Source organism: Aspergillus vadensis (assembly GCF_003184925.1).
Source record: "Aspergillus vadensis CBS 113365 unplaced genomic scaffold BO88scaffold_7, whole genome shotgun sequence".
NCBI classification, from domain to species: Eukaryota; Fungi; Ascomycota; class Eurotiomycetes; order Eurotiales; family Aspergillaceae; genus Aspergillus; species Aspergillus vadensis.
Window position 1 is genome coordinate 451,741 of NW_020292045.1, and position 20,438 is coordinate 472,178.

Consider the following 20,438-nt stretch of genomic DNA (forward strand, 5'->3'; position numbering starts at 1 on the left):
TTACTAGATCCTGGGGTAGGGATCTGCTATGTTCGATTAAGCAATGTTTCCATTCTAGTAGTAGCTAGATAATTAAGAAGTAGGGAAGGTATTGGGGTGATATGTGACTGTAGATGAACAATCTCGGAAGTCGGTTTCCGAGTCGTTGTGAAAGACACAAACATTCTTCTTCTTGTAAGCTAAGCAAAAACTTCATTCTAGACATGAAATGGTAGTGCAGTGCAGGGGATGGCTGAATGATAGGAACACAAACTGATGGTAAGCAAATGGGAAGATGCAGGGGAGTAGAAAGTAGGTGTAAATGAAAGGTGAGAGGGGTCTAGGGTATCTTGTGCTGGGAATCCGCAAACGCCATGTAAATATCAATATTAATGTAAAGGAAATAATTAAGAGCGGATGTTCTGGAGGCAAATCGGTTAGTAAAATCGTTGAGATTATGAGTAGGTGGCTGTTGACTTACAAACAAAAATGCCAATTCGCGGGCTCCGAGTCTGGAGAGATTGCTGGAAGCCTTCTCGTCCAGAGCACCCTCGACAAGCTCCCGCTTCTTATCCTGCAATTCAAGGATACGGTCTTCGACGGTATCCTTCACGACAATGCGGTGGATCTGGACAGGACGAACCTGTCCAATGCGATGGGCACGGTCGACTGCCTGCTCTTCGACATAGGGGTTCCAGAAGGGGTCGAAAATGATGACCTGGGATGCTGCGACGAGGTTCAGGCCGGCGTTACCGGCTTTCAGCGACACCAACATGATTCTGCAGTCTTCGTTGTCGGTGAAGTCCATCACGGATGTGTTTCGATCGGCTGGTCGCATGCTCCCGTCGTAGCGTCGGTAGTCCCATCCTTGACGGGCGATTGGGATTTCCAGCAAATCAAGCAGAGATGTGAACTGGCTGAAGATGATGGTTTTCTCGTTGCCGTCTCGGTGGTAGACATCGCGCAAGATCTCCATGGCCTTTTCGATCTTGGCACTTGACATCCAGGTCTTTTCGAGACGACGCAGGTACTTGAGCTTCGACTTTTTATTCTTCTGGGCATCCTTTTTGAGTTCCGCCAGGGACTTCTTGTTCTTGGCTTTGCCCTTGCCCTTCGCTCGCTTGCGCCTCGTAGAGGGGCCTTCGTCCTCATCATCGTCTTTGACAATGAACCGAGATAAACCTCCAGCGTCGTCACTATCATCATCGCTGTCATCGTCGCTATCCTCGTCGCTGGTGCCTTCCGTATCTTTGGTGGAATCAACACCTTCTGCTTCGTCGGACTCATCAGGGAAATGCACTTTCTTGAACGACCGATGATCGGTGATTTTCTTTGGATCCACCTTTGCGCGGCAATTGGGACACTTTACTTCGCCTCCGTCATCGCGCCCGTTCCGTAGGGCCATTTCAGGGTCTGCAATTCTGGAAAAGCACTCCGCGCAGGTTCCATGACCGCAAGGGAAGAAAATGACGGGATTTTCAACAGCATCTATACAAATTGGGCATTCCAGCTCGGTGTTGTCCTTGAGTCGAGCAACGACTTCAGCGCCGAATGCTTTCGCATTGGCAATGAGATCCATGCCCTCTTCAGCGGCATTCACTTCGGTGGTGAAGTCCTTGATCAAATGGGGATGGCAGCACGCTTGGCGAAGTCGAAGGAGTAGGACCAAAATATTGGAATAGTTACGTCCAACTCCTTGTTGGAGATATCGGTCCACCTCGCGTTGACTGCGTGACTCCAAAGTATTGTAAAATTCTTGCTCTTCCTCGCTGAAAACAGCATGGACTCTTTCGGAGACCTTGGGCGGTAGTTGCAAGATCGGCTTGCCGTCAATTTCCGAGCTCTTAGTTCGCCGCAAAAGAATGGCTTTCAACAAGACCTGTAACTGGAGCATAGCCTTCTCGCGCATAGCGGGACTTGATTTTAATGGCCGAGTGAAGTCCTAGGATTCAGGGTCAATTATACTTCCGTTGATATTAAAATGTGGTCAGGGAATACTCACGCGATTAAATGTCTCAATATTGGAGTAGGGGCGGATACGCAGAAACTTGATCAGCGAGTGTAACTCTTCGACATTGTTCATCATCGGAGTTCCTGTCATGCACCAGCGGTAGGTGGTATTGAGCTGGCAGCACGCAAGGGCAGCTTTTGCATTCCGATTCTTAATGCACTGGGCTTCATCCGCAATGACACGATGCCATTTACAACGCCGCCCCAGAAGAGGAAGAGTGTCCAGGGCTTGTCTCGCCAGGTTAGCATCCCGTTCCTCTAGCTCCTCGTACTTCTGCTTCCGTTTCAATTCTGCGGCCAGTGTGCCGAAGGTGGTGAGAACCACGTCGTACCGCTTCAGTTCTCTGAAAGTGAGCCGTTTATCGCCATGCAATACCCAGATGGAAAGTTGATGTTTTCCAGGCTTAATCATCCGTTCGATCTCTCGTTTCCATTGTTGCACTAACGCAACGGGGGCAATGATCAGGGTGGGTTTGCGCTCGGGGTCAGTCGACGGGCGGGACACTATGAGAGCGATAGCTTGTATGGTCTTCCCCAGACCCATATCATCGGCAAGGATACCGCCCTTGTTGTCGCCCTCTTCCATCGACTTCATCCAAGACAACCCCAACTTCTGGTGCTCCAGCAGCGTGTACTTGAGAGCTTCGGGGGTTCCTTCGCGGTTCTGTAGGGCAATCTCGGAGTCAGGTCTGATGCTTTCCAGCAGCTTTTGAATATCTTCTTTCGTCTTGTTTGGGTCGGGGCCATAGATTTCAGAGCCATAGTAATCACTAGGAAGGTCAGTTGCTACTTCAAGGATCGGCACGTTATGAGGGGGGTCAAGTTACTCACTCTAGATAATCTCTGGCCTTGCGAAATCCACCTGGTCCCTGGTAATCTTCTAAATCAATATACGGAGGGTCTGAAGGCCTGGAATCGTTGCCGCCGAGTATCATCCTTCCGGCTTGCACCAACATCTCCCTGCCTGCATTGAGCCTTGCCATTGTGTTTGACATTACATGGGGACCAAACACAGATCCAGATCCCATTCCATCACGCGGCGCAGGAGACACCTGGAGTGACCGACTCTGCGCTTGGAGACCAGGTCCGTTAGGCATCGGAGGGGCAAAAGGGCCCCAACGGGGAGGACGCGCATGTGGAGCGGCTGTAATTTGGCAATGGCGTTGAAAGTCGGACGGCGTGATCTCGGCGAGATCGCTATCATCGCTACTAAGCAAGGAATGGGGATCTCGGGCTTCACTGAAGGGGGAGCGGTTGTTGTCACGACTGTGAGAGGGCAGAGATTCAAGTGGGTTATGTTGCGCCCAAGATTCGGGGAAACGGCCAGTGTTTGTCATGGAAGTTCTGTTCGACGAAGAAGAAGGAGCGGGAGCGGAAACTGAAGGTCTTGGAGGGAACATGCTTTGCGAAGACGACGGCGACTGGGACGGCTCACGGAAGGAGTCATTAAGTCGGCGAGCAAACTCCGCATCACGGCGCTCCTGTTCTCGGCGTTCCTCGAGCCATTTCTCGGCCCGTCTTTGCTCCTCTTGGATCTCGCGCATGATATCGGCGCTGTCAATGCCCAAGATCTGGCGTAGCTGTTCATTGCCAGCGAGAGGATCGTCTAGATCATCGTCGGGAACATCATTGCTAGGCTCAGCCTCGGGACTAACGCGACGCATCCGCTTTGGCCGTCTGGACACTGGGGCCTCTAAATCGTCTGTGAAATCCGAAGAGTCGGAGTCATCTTCATCGTTCTCAGAGTGGCTACCCTCACTGCTGAGATGTAGACGCTTTCGCAAAGTTGACGGTCCAGGAGCGACATCAAAGCGACGCACAGACCGATTATCAGACGAGGACGACGAGTCGACCGAAGGTACCCTACCAGCACTTTCCGGAGCATCAGAAAAGGCACCATCTAGCTGGGCAGAAGACAAATTTGAGCGGGCTGGACCCGGTGGCGGAGACGCAGCGGACGGGGCCCCAGCGGGACGACCTTGAAGCACCGCTAGTCGGGCTTCCAAGCGTTTGATGACATCTAGAATCTCTTGTCGGTCTTCAGCGGCATCGGGTCGTTCCTCGTCCAAGCTTTGCAGAATGACCTGGTTGAGTTCGATATCCTCTAGGATTTCTTGGATTGACGCGTCGGACGCGGACGCCATTATGGCCGAAGTTACTGAGCAAGGCTAGACTGACTGGCAGGGCGCAAGCCGACCCCACAACACTCTGATTATAGGCGGGTTGATCTCACCCAAGGATCGAAGAGAGATCTCCCGTCTGTTCTCAATATATATTGGAGAAACAGATACAGTTTCTAGAAGATCAAAAAGGGGGAGAAGGCAAGTAAGTCAAAGAAGAGTGAAGTAGATGGGGGCGCGGTATTCGGGGGGGAAGATCTGATTGATGGAGTTGCGGGAGTCGCGATCGCTTGGCGGTACCTGGCAGCTGAGTTTAACAAAAATAAAATCAAAATTAAAAAGAGAACACAACACTCTTTTTATCTTTTAGTCTTTGTTTCCCACAGCTTAAGTGAATAATCGAGTGATTCTCTTAGGCATCATCCCCAGGGACTGCGACCGTGGTCAAGGAATACGATCCCATATAAGTACCTCTGTGAATTGTAATTCCAAGGCTCTGAAGGTTTGCCCCGATCTCCATTCCCCTACCGCTTCAGGAACGCCTGAAAATTTGCTTTTTACCGGATGTCCGTTTTCTGGCATGTCATATTTGATGTCTATCTGCCTATCTTAGGTGCATATAAAATTCTTACAACTTCTGCTGATTGCACTGCTAAAGGAAAACGCTTTATTACTGCATCGTCTGGTAGTATTGGTCAATTATCTTATAGGAATTAGTGTGACCAGTTCCTGTGCTTATTTGATGTGCATTAATCCGGCAGCTAGTATAGTTCGTAAATGTAGTAGAAGCAGTAACACCACCGGCTGTGGCGCTCATCAGCCACACTTTAGACATATACTCCCCTTTATGTAACCGTCTTTATCCGGCATCCATCACGTTATGCACTATATTCTTTGTCTTCAGCGATAGGGAAATAGTAACTTTGCCTTTTATGCAGCTATCAATGATGGCATGTTAGGTTGATGTGGGGTTGCAGATAGAAGCCACAATAGTGCCATGTCGCCTTATTCCGTGTAATAATGCGTCATTACATGAGGCAGAACAAATGTATGACTACTTCGGATATGTTTCGATGTATGCTGTCTTAGAAGAAATCAGAGTCAGTCCCTCATATTGAGGATACGACTAGAGATAAGTTCTTCTATGACCATGTTGTTGGCACCAGCAGATCATACTAGGTAGGCAGATGACTCAAAACTTCACATATATGTTCCTTGTCTATATGGAAGTGTATGTCAGATTGATGGAGACATATCTAATCCGACCTGAAAGTGTCGAACAAAGTCGACTGAATGAACCACCAGACCAAACCAAGAAGCAAAAAGACAATCACTACCACTTCAAGGGTCATGTTTATGCGTCGTGCTGTAGAACAGCGTCAGGCGATCGGGTCAGTTAACGAGCTGTTCTTGGGATGCAACAACTGTCTGCTCTGTAGGGCCACGATGAAAAGGATGAGACTGGAAAGAGATTGTCTCAGCGAGCAGGACCGTGGATTTAAAGGTTCTGAGACAGCATAGTCAAGGCGACGTGGAATCTACCTAATCCATCCTACTTCTTGTGGTGGGAAGTTAAAGGGAAAGACAGTGAGTGAGGCTGGAAACTTCTCATCCTGTAGTTCTGCCTATCTTTAGGGAAGTTTCCTTACGGATACGAAGGGCAGGAGTAATGATCTCTATGTCTCGCTGTTATCCGTCCATCGAACTTTTTCTGCAGGCTTACACCATGAGCTTGAGACAAACCTAGAAGAAATGACCAAGTACGAAAGCAAACTGGATTGTAATGCAGCCAAAAAGGGCTGTCAACAAGATTTTGGCAGTGTCTACTCCTGACTGACCTCAGTAACCTAATTGCCTCAATAGTGCCTTTGAATATCCCATGACATGAGCAGGGACTTATTCGCTTGTATGTAAAAGGTATAGCTAGATCTGAAGACAGTGCTGGCAGTAGTAAGATAGGCCACGTAGACAGCAGAGATAGCAAAGGATCAGATCAGATAGCGCCTGACTACAGTGGATTTCTCGGCAGGGTATCATCCATCATCATACAGTCTTGCACGAAAGTAGTTACTATCTTAGGAACATCGTCTGAGCCTTGAGACGAAACAAACTGGACAAATCCCGCTACAGTCAAAAGCATGAGTTAAACAAGAAGCGCCTTCGGACATAGTCGGTCGTCCCAAGGCAGTGCGCCGCAGCGATCCTATACGCATGCTATATGCAGCCCATGTCAGAATAAAGCCGGTATCCTTGTCAAGCTAAACAGCTCAGACCGCAGCAGGAAGTTCTGCACAGACATTATGCGCGAATCAAAACCATCAACAGCACGGCGAAAGGCGACGTCTCTAAATTATCTTAGTATCAGACTCGCGTGTCCTAGGTTTCAATCACGTTCGCTTGGTGCTAGGTTGCATTTCGAAATCGGACTAACAGGCATGGGTTCTGGGGTAGTCTAGTAGTTCTCGGAGATTAGGCAAAGTGAAAAGACTAAAGGCTAGCAGTTCTGCTCTCCGGCCGAGTGGCCCTTACCGTCCCGTATCCTCCAGGCCCGAACTAATACACACTGGGCAAGGGGCTCACAGGGCCAATTATCTCGGTTGCTCCCGATTATGATCGTGATCACCACATGGTGCAGTGGATCCTGCTGTAGAGACGAATGGGTAGTCACATATGGATGTGGGATGCCTTAATCTTTGCTACAATGGGTCGGTCATCTTCTTTGCGGGGACACGCCAGATATGTGACGCATTAAGGTTTTCTCTCTCATGGCAGGTGGATCTATATTGACAATGCACAATTGGTCTTTGATTTTGCAATCCGAAGATTTCAGAATGGTTAGAGGTCTTGTGCAGTGACCCGGCGATTCATCATTCACGACTTTAGGATTGGCCTCTGCCTGTCAAGATGTGGCATTCAGCGTGCAGGCTGAATCACTTCAGTTTGACAGAGGTACCATCTCTCCCCATAAACTTGACGATTATAGTTTCCCTAGTCATGGTAGCTCGAAAAGTTCAGCCAGTCCAGCATTTCATTGGTCGGTATCTTTTATCCAGGCATTGCTATGTTGTGAGCAACCTAGGGTCGATGGACCGGGGCCCTCCGGTGCCAAGGTCGGTTGGCCTTGTCGTAACTGAATATACCTGCTCTCTCCAGAGCTCCATACATTGATCGATAGCATAAATCCTGGAAGCAGCCGATGATGGTGTCAAAATCCATAGAGTTGTCTTACTTTTGTGAGTACATAAAGGGTGTGCCTGTACGTAGCGATCACTCTATAGTATCGACCAATCCAATCCGGTAAATGTGCATTTTCATCTTAGTCTAAAGGATCGATTACACATCCCAAACGAGGAGACATGTTTCTGGGAATCAGTATCGCCTCCTGGGTCGTGATAGTTATCGTAGGCGTTGGCTTGTGTCTTGTCGTGAAACTCTTCGAGACTTCGCCGGTTCCCAATGACATTCCTCGGGCTTTGAACAGGAGGAGTCTCCTAGGTCGTGCTGTGGAGCGTTTCGTTGGCGTCAACCCTATAAGCTTCATTCGCGAGGGTTATCAGAAGGTTGGTGGCACGCCTATGAAGCATGTCTTTCTTGCTGATATCATCGTTATCTAGTACTCCAAACATCAGAAACCATTCGTGCTGCCCAGCGTCGCTGAGGGCGATGAAGTTCTTCTTCCAAAAGACCTGGCCAAACACGTCCTGTTTTCGAAAGAAAATGAATACAGCTTCAAAGCCTATATTACTGACTTTTTTCAACTGAAGTACACCAGCTGGCCGCTGGCCTTTGCCAATAAATATGACTTCTATGTCAAGCTCATAAGTAAAGACCTGACGGAAACCCTCAAGACGGACACGGTTGCAAGGTCACTGGCTGAGGAAGCCCGATCATGTCTGAAAGACCTCTGGGGCGAAGATTCCGACAAATGGGTCGAGATCAACTTGTACTGTGCCATGGAGAAGATGGCGTCACGGATGATCAATGTGCTTGCGATTGGACCAGGCCATAGCGATGACGAGACTCTTTTGAATGCCATGGCACATTGCTCGGACGCCATCGTCTTTGGGGCCAGTATCATAAAAGCGTTTCCGTCTTTCCTTCACCCGTACGTATATCCACACTAATCGTATCCACCGGGGGTCTAATCTTCTCTCAGGGTCATTGGGCCCATTGTAGGGATGGTCAATAGATACTTCGAGGTGATTTTCCACAAGCGCATGAAGCCTATTATTGAGTCCAAGATCAAAGACCAGCAAAAGCAGACGGATTCCGAAGCCCAAGAGGAAACACTGAAGTCTATGGTGAGTACCTTGCCCACAGTCTTCGATTTTGTACTGACTTTCCCTCAGGATAGCTTGCTGGACCTGCTCATTCGGGCCGGACTTCGGAGCAAATGGCCGATGGAAGCCACGTCCATGTGGCTATCATACAGAATCTTCATGATCAATTTCCCGGGCGTACACACGACTGCAGTGTCTGCTACAAGTGTTCTTCTAGATATTCTGAGTGATCCGGTTGATGAAAATCTTGTCAATTATCTCAGAGCAGAAGTTGAGAGCATTGCTGGTAGTTCGAGTGGGGACTGGACGGCAGGGGACCTGGGAAGGGCTGCACTGCTGGATAGTGCTGTGAAAGAGAGCCTCCGCTTGAACGGCATTAACGCTGCCAGCCCGACGAGAAAGGTATGCACGAAATTCTTACTTTCCCCTTTCTCACTTCGTGGTCTCACTCACAATGCAGGTTGTCGCCCCCAATGGTGTCACTCTTGCGAACGGTCTTTTCCTGCCTTGCGGGACAAAGGTTGGGATCCCCCAGTATGCCCTCCACCGGGATGAGGAAATCTATCCGGAGGCGGATAGATACAATCCCTATCGATTTTACACCGAGAATGCATCTGAAAGCGAAAGACGTCAGAGTTCGTTGACCACACCCAGCGATGAGTATGTGGTATTCGGTCACGGTCGTCGGCAGTGCCCTGGACGCTTTATCTTCGCCCACATTTTCAAGGTGTTCATCGCGGAGATGCTACTAAACTATGACATTCAGCCTATCTTAGTGCGTCCTAAAATTCACAGTAAGTTTCGCTGATAGGTATTCATTATAAGCAGGAGACAGTGTTGACCAATAATCATATAGGATGGGGCCGTTTCCAGCTGCCACCTGTGACCACAAAGCTCACTGTGCGGCGCAAGAAGCGTAACTCGGTTATGTGTGCATGAAGTTGAGCCACGAAAGGCGATGTCTGGACGCCTTTGTGTTGCGGCGATCAGTGAGAGTTACCGTGTCGAATTTGGTAAAATGATACGGGTTAGAGGTTAGTTGGTTTAGGAACCGAATGATTATATTTGCGTCTCAAGGTGTATACTGTGTAGAGACCCTGGTATTGCAAAGTGAGTACACTGCCTGAGGCGGAAAAAATGAGATCATTTTTGGCGATCCCGCGGACAATGATGGGTGGGCGTGTGAGAGCGCCAAGTCACACGAGACACAATCGCTTGCATGTGGGTATCAGTATCCGACTTGCAAATTGGTCCTCGGTCAGGTTACTTAAAACGACTTTATGGGGAAGCGGTAACGGAGTAAAGATGTATGTAGATCTCCGAGACCGAGAAAGGTGTTGAGTCGTTGAAAGTTAATCAGCAGGATTGACCAAGGCAGGAAGCAAATAGCTTTTTGTAGCAGTTTGGCTTGTGCGATTGAACCAGCTAATCTGCATCGCTGACGTAGGGTTCTATGTAGAATTTATTTTTTTTTTCCCGACACATGCAGTAAGGGGGAAGTGTAATGCAGGCTGTAAAGCAAGAAGCAAAGGGATCAATCAAGGTGGTGAAGGTGGTGGTGGTACTACTTTGTTGATCACAGGAGAGAAACTGGCTGGCTGACTGACTAGTTACTAACTAGTAATAGTGGACAGCCTCGGTCCAAGCGTGCCGCGACCGCCTCCATTTCACATGTTCCGTCGCCCGAACTCTCCGGGGAAGCTCTCGCCGCAATAATAAGCAACCCCGGGGTCCAGCGCTGCTATTAATATATAATTCCCGGTCCCTCCTCGGTGACAGCCTGTCTGACTATCTGGTTACATCAAAACTTACTGACCCCTTACCTCTTCGTTCATTGTCTGTTTACCATCTCTATCTCCTCTCATAGTCACCATGTCTTTCAAGAACGGTACGTCTGTCCTCTGGTCGCTATTCCAATCATGAGCTGTGGCTGATCCTCGTGATACCCTTACAGACGCTTTCCCTTCTTCTGCCGCCTTCGACGCCATCAACTCGACTCTACAGGCTGATGCTGCCGAGCGCAAAGAGGCCATCAACAAGGCTAAAGCGGTGGTCGCCTTCAACATCAAGAACGATAAGGGCCAAGAAGAGAGCTGGTATCTCGACCTCAAGGACAAGGGTGTTGTGGGCAAGGGTGCTGCTCCCGAGGGAGGAAAGGCCGATGGTGAGTCTAATCAGCGTCTGCACCAGGTAATTACCCGATACTGATGAGACATCGATGTGATTGCAGTGACTCTTTCCCTTTCGGATGCCGACTTCACTGCCCTCGTAAGCGGGAAGGCCAACGCTCAGAGACTTTTCATGGGTGGGAAGCTCAAGATTAAGGGCAACATCATGAAGGCGACCAAGATGGAGCCCGTCCTGAAGAAGGCTCAGGGCAAGGCCAAGCTATAGATACCCGATTTTTGTTCGTTATTTTTTGCTACAGTTGAAACATCGACAGTGAAATACTGCTGTTATTGTGTTCTTTTCGTTTACCAGTTGGTATCATTTACATTGTAGGTCACTGGGCACTGCTCGTGTATTTCGTCAAGGACTATGTATGTGCTAGGGGCAGGCTTAAGAATGCTGCGACGTCATTTCAAACAGTTGCTGCTAGTATCATGAAAGCTATAGGATTAGGAAACACAACTGGTGTGAGGAAAGAAGCAATTTCGGAGAAAGGGCAAATTTTGATTTTGTGACCGTGTTTCGTCACGTCAATATACCCTCCGTTATCGGGTTTTTATCACGGTGGTTTCTCGTTTGCTGAAATCCAAATTGCGCTGAGTGGTCACGTCATGCCGATGAAGTATATATTTGCCGAAGCAGTGGTCGCTACGGCCACTGCACTCTACTTACCACTATTACTACTGTGTAGTACCCTCACCGAAGATTTAGTGAACTAAGTATAGCGGACAATCAGATTGGCACTCTCCGACTATCGAAAGTATTAATTGAAAAGCCACATGTAGGTGTCAGCTATCCGTGCTGCGAAAACGGCACGCCCTGCAGATGCGAGAATGAGGGAACTTGCCATGGAAACCAGAAGGTGAAAGGGTTGCGGGTGACCCGAAGTGGGAAGAAATCACAATACCCCGTAAGGGTACCGTTTGGCATGCCGCCCTGCTCTTCAGGGTGTATGCGTAATTCTCGTAACAATACAGAATGCGGAAGACATGGATGGGGATTGCAGAACAAAAGAGAGAAACCCTATCTTTCTTTCAACCACCAGAGCCAGAGCCCCATCATCATCATCATGAGAATAGCCGCCGGCTAACCTAGTAGAAAGACTCTTTGCTAAGCAAGATCCTGGTCGACCATGGGTCATGGCCGCCTCGCCTGGGGCACGTAAAAAGCGAAAGCGCCTTTATGTCATCCCGCCAAGATGTCACCTTGCATGGTCATCACGTGACCGTAATTTTTTCTGCCAGCAACCTTCCCTCTTTGCCGGCAAAAGTCGCGAGCCGACGCTTCAAGGCTAAAAAATAGAAGCTCACTTGAGCACATCCCCCCATCTTCACCAAGGCAGAGCGCATCGAATGGAGCCGCGCCTCTTCATAACTACAACTAGCAGTACCTAACGTTCACTGCTCTGCCTTTCAACTTCCTTCCCCTCCTCCCTTGATCCCGTTTTGGTCTCGTGGCCTCGCTAGTTTCGCGCTGCGCGACTCATTCACCAGACGATCGCGCAACAACCTGCCCTCGCTTCCTGGACAGGTCGATGTTTGGATAATTCACAGTTTTTGACCAAATAACTCGCCGATACGACACCTGCGCGGAATACGTTGATCGCTTGACTCGCGGATCCATTCACACCCACTTGTTTAAAAGACCCCGTATATCAACCGACGTGCCTTTAGGAGTCTTTGGAGCTACGGGCACAGATCCTACCGGACGGACTCGAGAGGCCAACTGCTGTCCCCGGATATCATTTGTACGCAGTGAATAATCGTACACTGTGCATGCCGCACGGTCCTTAAGGGGTGAAACCGGACACACAAGAAGGGGCTGAAGTCAACTGCTGTCTGAAAAACATCGAGGATCTCGCCGCTGAAGACATCGGGGGCTCAACTATAGATGTCTAAGAGATCGGCCCAGGGCCCTCAAGGGGACAAGGACAGTGATCTCTTTGCATTCAACATGTCGAGCACACCGGACGATAAGCCGCAGCGGGCAACCGCGGCGCAGCTTGCGAACAGAAAGTAAGTGGATGTAGACCGACCTTTACGGCCAATCTCATGCATGCAATCATTCACTTGTCCTGCAGCCTCCAAAGTTACTGGGACGCGTGTTGGAAAACAGGGCTTGACTTTGATCTCCCGTCACTTTCGATTTTTATTTTTCCCTACTTGTGTATTCTCTTTTTTAACCTCGCCTTCTCCACACGTTAATACCACTCCACCTCATGTCTCATCTTATCATCTCGCTCATCAGTCTCCTTTGCACGTCAATCAATCACAATCTCGTTGCTAACCCTGTTATTAGAATCAAAGACGTTCGGAGGCGTCGTCCCAACAGTGCTGCCCCGAGTGCTCCCGCGCCGTCGTTTGGCGGAGGCCCTTTCGCTTCCATCGACCCTAACACAGTCTCATCCACACCCGCTAGTTCCCAACCAGCCTCCAACGGATTCACTTTCGGCCAGAGTCAGAACCAAAGTTTTCCAGGAGCTAGTTCGGCACCTAGCCAGAACGGAGGCACTCCATTTGCCTTTGGCTCTGGAGGGGGTGGAAGCTCCTCTTCTTCCTTCAATTTCTCTTCATCCTTTGGCGGTTCAAGCTCAGCTAGCAACCCATTCGCCAGTATGAACACTACTACTTCCGACCAGTCATCTAAACCGGCCAGCTTCTCGGGCTTCCAGGGCTCAATGTTTAACATTCCTCCGGGTGGAAGCCAATCCCCCGCTCAGCAGCCTTTGCCTTCAGGCTCAATATTTGGCACATCATCTCAATCGAACGCTAGCGCGGGTGGCCTCTTCGGCGCCAGCACAAACAATGGCCCTTCTGCCTCTGGTGCGGCTACCCCCGCCTCAGGAAGCATATTCGGCCAAAACAATGCTGCTTCTAGTACGCCGTCAACAAATCTCTTCGGGCAATCTAGCGTGAAGAAGCCGTCCCCATTCGGTCAATCCTCAGCTTTTAGTGGCGATGACTCGATGCAAACTTCCCCTGATGCAAAGGGTAGCGGTTCTCAGGAGAAACCATCCATCTTTAGTAGCGCTCCTCCGGCTCAGCCTAGCTTTGCGGGCGCTGGAAGCACTTCATTGTTTGGCGCATCTGCTTCGTCGGCGGCAGAGACCCCCTCCAAGCCCGTCTTTGATTTCAAGGCAACCACCCCTTCAACATCATTGTTTGGCGGCGCTGCCACCCCTACCCCTTCTGCTTCGACACCCGCCGCGCCTGCTGCGACCACCGCTGCTCCGGCATCATCCTCATTATTCGGCGCTGCTTCGCCCGCGAAGCCCTCTACGCCATTCCAGAATCCTTTCCAGTCATCGAACCTCTTCCAAACCACGCCCTCGACATCGCAAAAGCCCATCGAAGAGAAGAAGGAAGAGCCAAAGCCTGCCGAGTCGCAGCCTAAATCTCCATTCCAGTTCTCTGCATCAACTACAACACCAGGCTCTCTGTTTGCCAAGAGCGATGCCACTGCCTCTCCAGCTCCGGCTGCTCCTTCGACTGGTTTGTTCCAGACTTCGTCTACGAAAAATCTCTTTGAGCCTAAGCCACCTGCAACTGCAGACTCGGAACAGACGAAGGCGCCAGCAAACCCCTTTGGTGGCTTGTTTGCGAAGCCGGCTACTCCGAGCAAACCTGCAGGCGAGCAGCAACCCCTTCCTTCCTCTTCCACACCTTTCCAGGGTCTTTTTTCCAAGCCAAGTGCTCCCAACGATGCAGCAAAGACGAGCGAACCGGAAAAGCAGGCCACCCCTGGTCCAGTGTCGTTTACCCCTTCAAGTGGTGGTTTCTCCCAAACCTCCAATCTTTTCTCACCCAAACCTGCAGCATCACCGGCTCCCGCCACGGAGACTCAAGCAACGGTGGCTTCAACTTCTGTTGCTCCCGCTGATAGTGCCGTCAAGGTCAATGGTGCGAAGTCTACACCTCCAGTTTTCACCAATGGAAACACCGCACCGTCTACTTTTGGACAGATGCAGACTCCGAAACTGGCAGAGAAGACAACGGTTAAGAAAACTTCCGAAGATGCTGAGATGCTTTATCGCATGCGCACACTGAACGAGTGCTTCCAGCGCGAACTAGCTAAATTGGACCCCTCGAGTCAGAACTTCGACACCGCTGTTCAGTTTTACATGCGTGTTCGCGCCACCCTTGGCGCTTCCGTTGGTTCAAAGCGCAAGGCATCAGGCGAAAATGAGGATGCTGTTGCAACTAAGAAAGCTCGGCCTTTTGATATCCCAACCGATAAGGCTGACACGCCCAAGGAGAACTCTACTGCACAAAGCTCCACACCGTTCAAGGCGTTTGGCACAAGCCAGGCCTCTCCGGCAAATGCCAAGAGAAAGTCAATCGATGAAGGTGATGGCAACAGCCCTGCTAAGCGCGCGAACGGAGACTCCAGCACTGCAAACATATTTGCTCAGTCATTCTCGAAGTCCAAGACCGAGGCTGACAAGCCTGAACCTGCCGTGACCAAGCCGACCACCCCCGAAGCTACTAAACCCGCTCTGTTCTCTACTACGCCAACTACGGCTCCCGCCAAACCTCTGTTCTCTGTTTCAGATTCGACTTCGAAGGGTTCGGCTTCCACCTCGCTTTTCTCCTCGTCCATGTCTAGTGCTACCTCAGCATCAGCCGCACCTGGAACCGCTCCTAAGAACCCCTTTGTATTGAAGCCTACCTCCAGTGACGGCTCTTCCACAGGCTCTGCAGGTGGCACAGACTTCTTTGCCCAGTTCAAGGCCCGGTCTTTTGAGGATGCCGAGAAGGAGAAAGAGAAGCGCAAGGCCGAGGACTTTGACTCGGAGGAAGAAGACGAAGCCGAGTGGGAACGCCGTGACGCTGAGGAGCAACGGAAAAAGAAAGAGCAGTTTGGGACTCAAACCCAGAAGCGCGCAAAGTTCGTCCCCGGTAAAGGCTTCGTTTTTGAAGATGAGAGCAACGAGTCTCCTGCAAAGAAGGCAGAGGAATCCTCTTCCACCACCCCCGGCGCTGGCACTGTCTTCTCAAGCCAAAACAACGCTGCAGTCAAGTCCAACAATATTTTTGGTCATCTGTCGGCGACTCCATCTGAGGCCGAAGACAACGACAATGACAACGATGCGGATGACACCGAGGAAGCCTCTACTCCTGGCGACGAGTCCGACGATGCGACGGATAATGCTGGTTCAGCTGACAAGAAGTCTGAATCTGCCGAGTCCCCAGCCAAGGAGCCCGAAGCTGGTGGTCGCAGCCTTTTCGATCGCGTTCAGTATGGTGAGGACGGAAAACCCAAGCGCCAGGGTGAAGAGGAGCAAAAGGGTAACGTTTCGAGTCTCTTCGGGTCCTCCAACTTCTCATCTCCCTTTAACACTCCCTCCTCCCTCACCCCAGCCAGCAGTGGCGAGTCCAACCAAGCTGCGGCGAAGCCCGCGACGACCAACCTCTTTGGCGCACCGAGCACAACCAGCAGCATCTTTGGTACACCCTTGTCTGGCTCGGGAAACAGCACCCCGTCCATCTTTAATGCAGCCCAAAGCGCTACTAAGTCGACAGGGGATAACACCTGGAAGCCCGATTCTCCGATTAAGTTTGCCAGCGACTCTGCCAGCGCTTCATCGTCAAAGCCGGACTCTGGTTCGGCAACACCTGCACCTGAGGCGCCCAAGCCATTCTCTAATCTGTTCGGAGCACCGCCTTCCCTAAACAAATCATCTACTTCTAAGGACGCCCAACCATCGCTTGGGTTTACCTTTGGTACGCCGGGGCAGTCGTCGCCGTCTGTCTTTGCTCCTTCCACACTTACTTCTGCCGCTGCCAGTCGTTCCACGACCCCCGGAGGTGCATCGGACACGGGAGCAGAAGAGTCGGGAGACGGTGATGGCGCCGAGTCCCTGCCTCAGGTCGATCTCACGCGGGGCGGCGCCGGCGAGGAAAACGAAGATCTTGTGACGGAGAGCCGGGCCCGTGCCATGAAACATACAACCGGCGCAGGGTGGGAGAGCCAAGGCGTTGGATTCCTTCGCGTTTTGAAGGATCGGACCACTTCTCGTGGGCGGATTGTCGTCCGGGCAGACCCGAGCGGCAAGGTTATTCTGAACACGCGCTTGATGAAAGAGATTCGATACTCCGTGGCGAAGAACAGCGTCCAATTCCTTGTCCCTCAACCCGAAGGCCCTCCTCAGATGTGGGCCCTGCGGGTCAAAACGAATGCGGATGCTGAGCGCCTCTGCAAATCCATGGAAGAAACAAAGAATTGAGTACTGCACACTTTGATTTCTACGACTAGATGCGGTACATAGGATATGCGACTGAATTTACTTGATGGACTTTGCAGGCGTCTAAGTGGCGATGTATTATGGTGTGCTTTTTCTCGCTTGATTTCTGTTTTATATCAACTTCCTTTTCTGCATCAGAAGACCCTCCACCCTGCGCCGTTTTAGGTCAACGCCCTTCTCCCTTTTGTCCATTGGAATTGAATCATCCGGCCTTGCAGCTAATGTTATTGTCTTTTCTTATCTATGACAGGCCGATCATAGATGATCGGCTGTCTGCCGCCCGAACAAACAGACGGACATCTTGTGGTTTTTCCTTCCCTCTGATTATCCCACCGGGAACTTGTCTCTGAAGAATGGTGTCTCTTTTCATCTTCTCCCTTCACTTCTACCCTTCAGAGACCTCAGTCATCCCTTCTTCCCCGACTTTTCGAAAACCTGTGTAAGTAAAAACGTTTCTCTTTTTCTATTTCTTTCACATCGTGCAACTTGATTGCTGCGGCTGCATCTTCGGTAGCGTCGTTTGTTACTCTTACTCTCTGTCTGCCCAACCAGAAAACAGGCGCATTTAGCATAGCGAGTGGGGAATTCGAAGAATCTGGTTTTTATTATTAACATATTATTATTCCTTTGCGAAACGGTATTGTGCTTCTGAAGTTCGAATATTGCCATTTGTTCATGTTTATATTTCATCTAAGAATTATAATAAAAATTCTTTCACATCTGGATTTCTTCTTTATAGTGTCGTTTACAGTGGGTAGAAAATTTGTAGTTGCTTCAGTGATGGATGGCCCGTACAACTGCGGTTGACTGATACTACGGCATAAGGGTATGTGTCTGTGTGTGTGTGTGTGTGTGTGTGTGACCCACTACCACCACGAACTACAACCATGCTTTAGGAAAAATCATGACATGGTAGCTGATAGCCCACAGTCCTCCACCAAGACTCCAATCTAGATACTACCACTACGATAACACTGTCGATCAATAACCTTACTTCTTCTACTGATATAGTACTAAAAAATGGAAGGAGATTTTGGAATTTTTTTATTATCTCTTCCAAAAAGCCGAACCCCGTCCCGTTGCATCATCCATCATGAAGGAAAAAAGGAAAGAACCCGTCAAGCTTGCAAAGAATCAGGGCTTCCATTTTTTTAGGGGGAATAAGATACATGATGTTGTTGTTTTTTTAAGCGATGAAGGAGAAGAGTAATTTACTCCTCATCGACAACGGCGGTGTGAAGACCCTTGACATCCTTGACGTTGACAGCCTGGACGTAGGAGTAGAGCTTCTCCTTGGCGCCCTCCTCGTCGTTACGCTTGCGGGAGATGCGGACACGGAGACGGTAGGGGACGCCCTTGACACCGGCTTCCCAGACCTTCTTGTTGAGCTGGGGGTCGACACGGACGTCGGTGGTACCCTATTCGATAAAGATATGCATTAGGTGATATGCACTTGGGTACCGGGGGGGGGGAGAGGGAGAACTAACCATAGCACGGGTAGCGAAAGCGCGGATCTCCTTGATAGCACGAGGAGCACGCTTCTTGAAGGAAACACCGTGCATCTATACCCAAAAAAAGAACGAATATTAGTCTTCCGCCCGAATGCCATCTGGTAGATGTGATTTTGAAATTTTTTGCTTTGCGAAAATGCGGCCATAGAGGTGGACTTCATCAAACTAATTCTTCTTTTTATGGGTTTTTCTTCTTCTTCTTCATCTTCCTCAACAATCTGGTTCCTGATTGTTCCTCCACACATGTAATTTTTCAGACAGGTGCGGTGGGCTCTCTCGCCCTAAACCTCTCCTTCTTCACTCGTAATCCTCGAGTTCGGGAGTGGTAGAGGTGGGAGGAGGAAACGAGGATTCGGACTCCCGCTTTGTCTTTTTTTATTTTGTTCTCCGTCCAATTGCCTCCATGTTTTCGAGGTTCCGCGGAAATCGCTCGCAGGTAGAGTCGAATTGTGATGAATATCAAGTGCAGATGTTTTGGCTGTGTTCAACGTACTCTCTTGTGCATGTTGATGGTGTACTCGCGGGTGACAACGTCGGCGATGGCCGAGCGAGTCTTCTTGCCGGTCTTGACGGGGGCGGACATTTCTGTGGTTGAGGTAATAATGTTAGGATGGGATGATTCTCGCGGAGAGAATAAGAGGTTCAAGCAAATCTGCGGAGAGATCTCACTCACTGAATGAGGGACAGAAGTGTCGGCTGTCGTGGGCTGCAGTGGTCGTCGACTGTCAAGGATGAGGAGATTTCGAGATGGTGTTTTTTCGCAGTGCTGGTGGGTTTTCCAGTGCGGCTCGCTTATCGCCTGTGCGCACTCTGATTCGTCCATTTCACCAGCACGTGAGTACCTTCCCGCAGCTAACTATGTCATTGCCTGAGGCAACAAATGATCCCGCTTCAGGCTTGCTTACATGCTCTCCTACTCTACTCTTACTGTGTACTATCGCGCTCTTTCCATTACAACGGTCGCGGACTAGGTTCGTAAGTCGTTCAGTTACATTCTAGGCTATGACTGGCTCGCAGCTTATATTCGTCGCACTCAATGCAAGGTGCAGGGCTATTTGTTATCGGCACTCACGTCCGAGTACAGATCGAATCGCCGCTGCGTGTAGATCGGAATACCCTTCCTCGTGTTCTGGATGGTCTCGTTATCCAGGTCCGCGTAGATGATATCTTCCTTCTCCTCTGTCTCGGCCAGCACATTCGCGCTCGGATCCACAACCAAGCTGTGACCGTAGGCGTGGTACGAAGCGCTCATGTCTCGAGCAGGACTGCACAACGCCACATACACCTGGTTATCAACGGCGCGAGCCCTAGCCAACAGCGACCAGTGCAGCGGACCGGTGGTGGTGTTGAAAGCGCCCGGGTAGACGAGCATGAAGGCGCCCTTCCGAGCCGCAATCATGCCGGCCTCTGGGAAGCGAATATCATAGCAGATAGCCAGTCCAATTTTACCATAGTCCGGCAGATCTACCACGGTCAACTGGTTACCCGGGGACAGGACCTCACTCTCCTTGAAGGTGATCTTGCCGGGGATATCGATATCGAAGAGATGAGTCTTGCGGTGGGTTCCAATCAAGGCACCGGTGGGGGAGAAGACCAGCGAGGTGTTGTAGTACTTTTTCGTGGCCGGCTCAAGTTCCGGAATGCTACCACCCACCAAGTAGGCCTTGGCTTCTGCGGCGATGGACGAAAGCGCATGGTAGGAGGGGGACTGTTCTTGGGTGGGTGGGGAAGGAAGCAATGTCTCGGCGTACTTGGGAAAGTATTGGGTACCGTAGGGGGAGTTGAAACATTCCGGAAGGACGATAAGAGAGGCACCGGCTTTGGCGGCTTCAAGAACCTTGGAGCGAGCATGCGCAAGATTTACTGTCTTGTCGGCGCCTAAAGATTATTAACTCTCAGCAATCAATTCGGGCCAGCTTGAGAAAGAGCGAGGGGAGGCGGGGACGGGGTGAGATAGCAATCGTACGCACCTGCGGCCAGTTGGACTAGAGCCAGCTTCAATGGTTTCTTAAGAAGAGAAGCCATGACTGTGATTGTAAGATTAAAGTATCTGCGATAAGGGTGTCTGAATGGGGTGAGTGAAGGGAGGGCGAGGCGATAGAGTCCAGGAAGAAAGAAGTTGGCC

The 20,438-nt window shown here is 50.3% G+C and overlaps 4 protein-coding genes across 4 annotated transcripts; 2 read left to right on the forward strand and 2 right to left on the reverse strand.

The window, feature by feature from the left end:
• Positions 1-30: 30 nt before the first annotated feature.
• Positions 31-4,315, reverse strand: BO88DRAFT_442736 (DEAD/DEAH box helicase). The gene is made up of 4 exons (XM_025709974.1): positions 2,821-4,315; positions 1,982-2,759; positions 461-1,921; positions 31-401 (listed from the first exon to the last, which is right to left on the reverse strand). The coding sequence occupies exons 1-4, from the start codon at positions 4,131-4,133 to the stop codon at positions 387-389; spliced, it is 3,567 nt and encodes a 1,188-aa protein (XP_025564445.1). The 5' UTR covers positions 4,134-4,315; the 3' UTR covers positions 31-386.
• Positions 4,316-7,465: 3,150 nt separating this feature from the next.
• On the forward strand, positions 7,466-9,328 carry BO88DRAFT_336505 (cytochrome P450; the record flags this gene model as incomplete). The annotated part of the gene is made up of 6 exons (XM_025702902.1): positions 7,466-7,669; positions 7,724-8,214; positions 8,266-8,410; positions 8,459-8,791; positions 8,850-9,183; positions 9,246-9,328. 6 exons carry the CDS (start codon positions 7,466-7,468, stop codon positions 9,326-9,328), a joined length of 1,590 nt encoding a protein of 529 aa, XP_025564446.1.
• Positions 9,329-10,261: 933 nt separating this feature from the next.
• BO88DRAFT_424213 (SCP2 sterol-binding domain-containing protein) lies at positions 10,262-10,783 on the forward strand (the record flags this gene model as incomplete). Its single annotated transcript, XM_025708720.1, has 3 exons — positions 10,262-10,277; positions 10,344-10,553; positions 10,620-10,783. 3 exons carry the CDS (start codon positions 10,262-10,264, stop codon positions 10,781-10,783), a joined length of 390 nt encoding a protein of 129 aa, XP_025564447.1.
• A 6,809-nt stretch (positions 10,784-17,592) lies between these two features.
• BO88DRAFT_442740 (carbon-nitrogen hydrolase) lies at positions 17,593-20,416 on the reverse strand. Its single transcript, XM_025709975.1, has 6 exons — positions 20,284-20,416; positions 19,386-20,191; positions 18,987-19,035; positions 18,807-18,898; positions 18,290-18,364; positions 17,593-18,220 (listed from the first exon to the last, which is right to left on the reverse strand). Exons 1-6 carry the CDS (start codon positions 20,336-20,338, stop codon positions 18,014-18,016), a joined length of 1,284 nt encoding a protein of 427 aa, XP_025564448.1. The 5' UTR covers positions 20,339-20,416; the 3' UTR covers positions 17,593-18,013.
• Between the last annotated feature and the right edge of the window lie 22 nt (positions 20,417-20,438).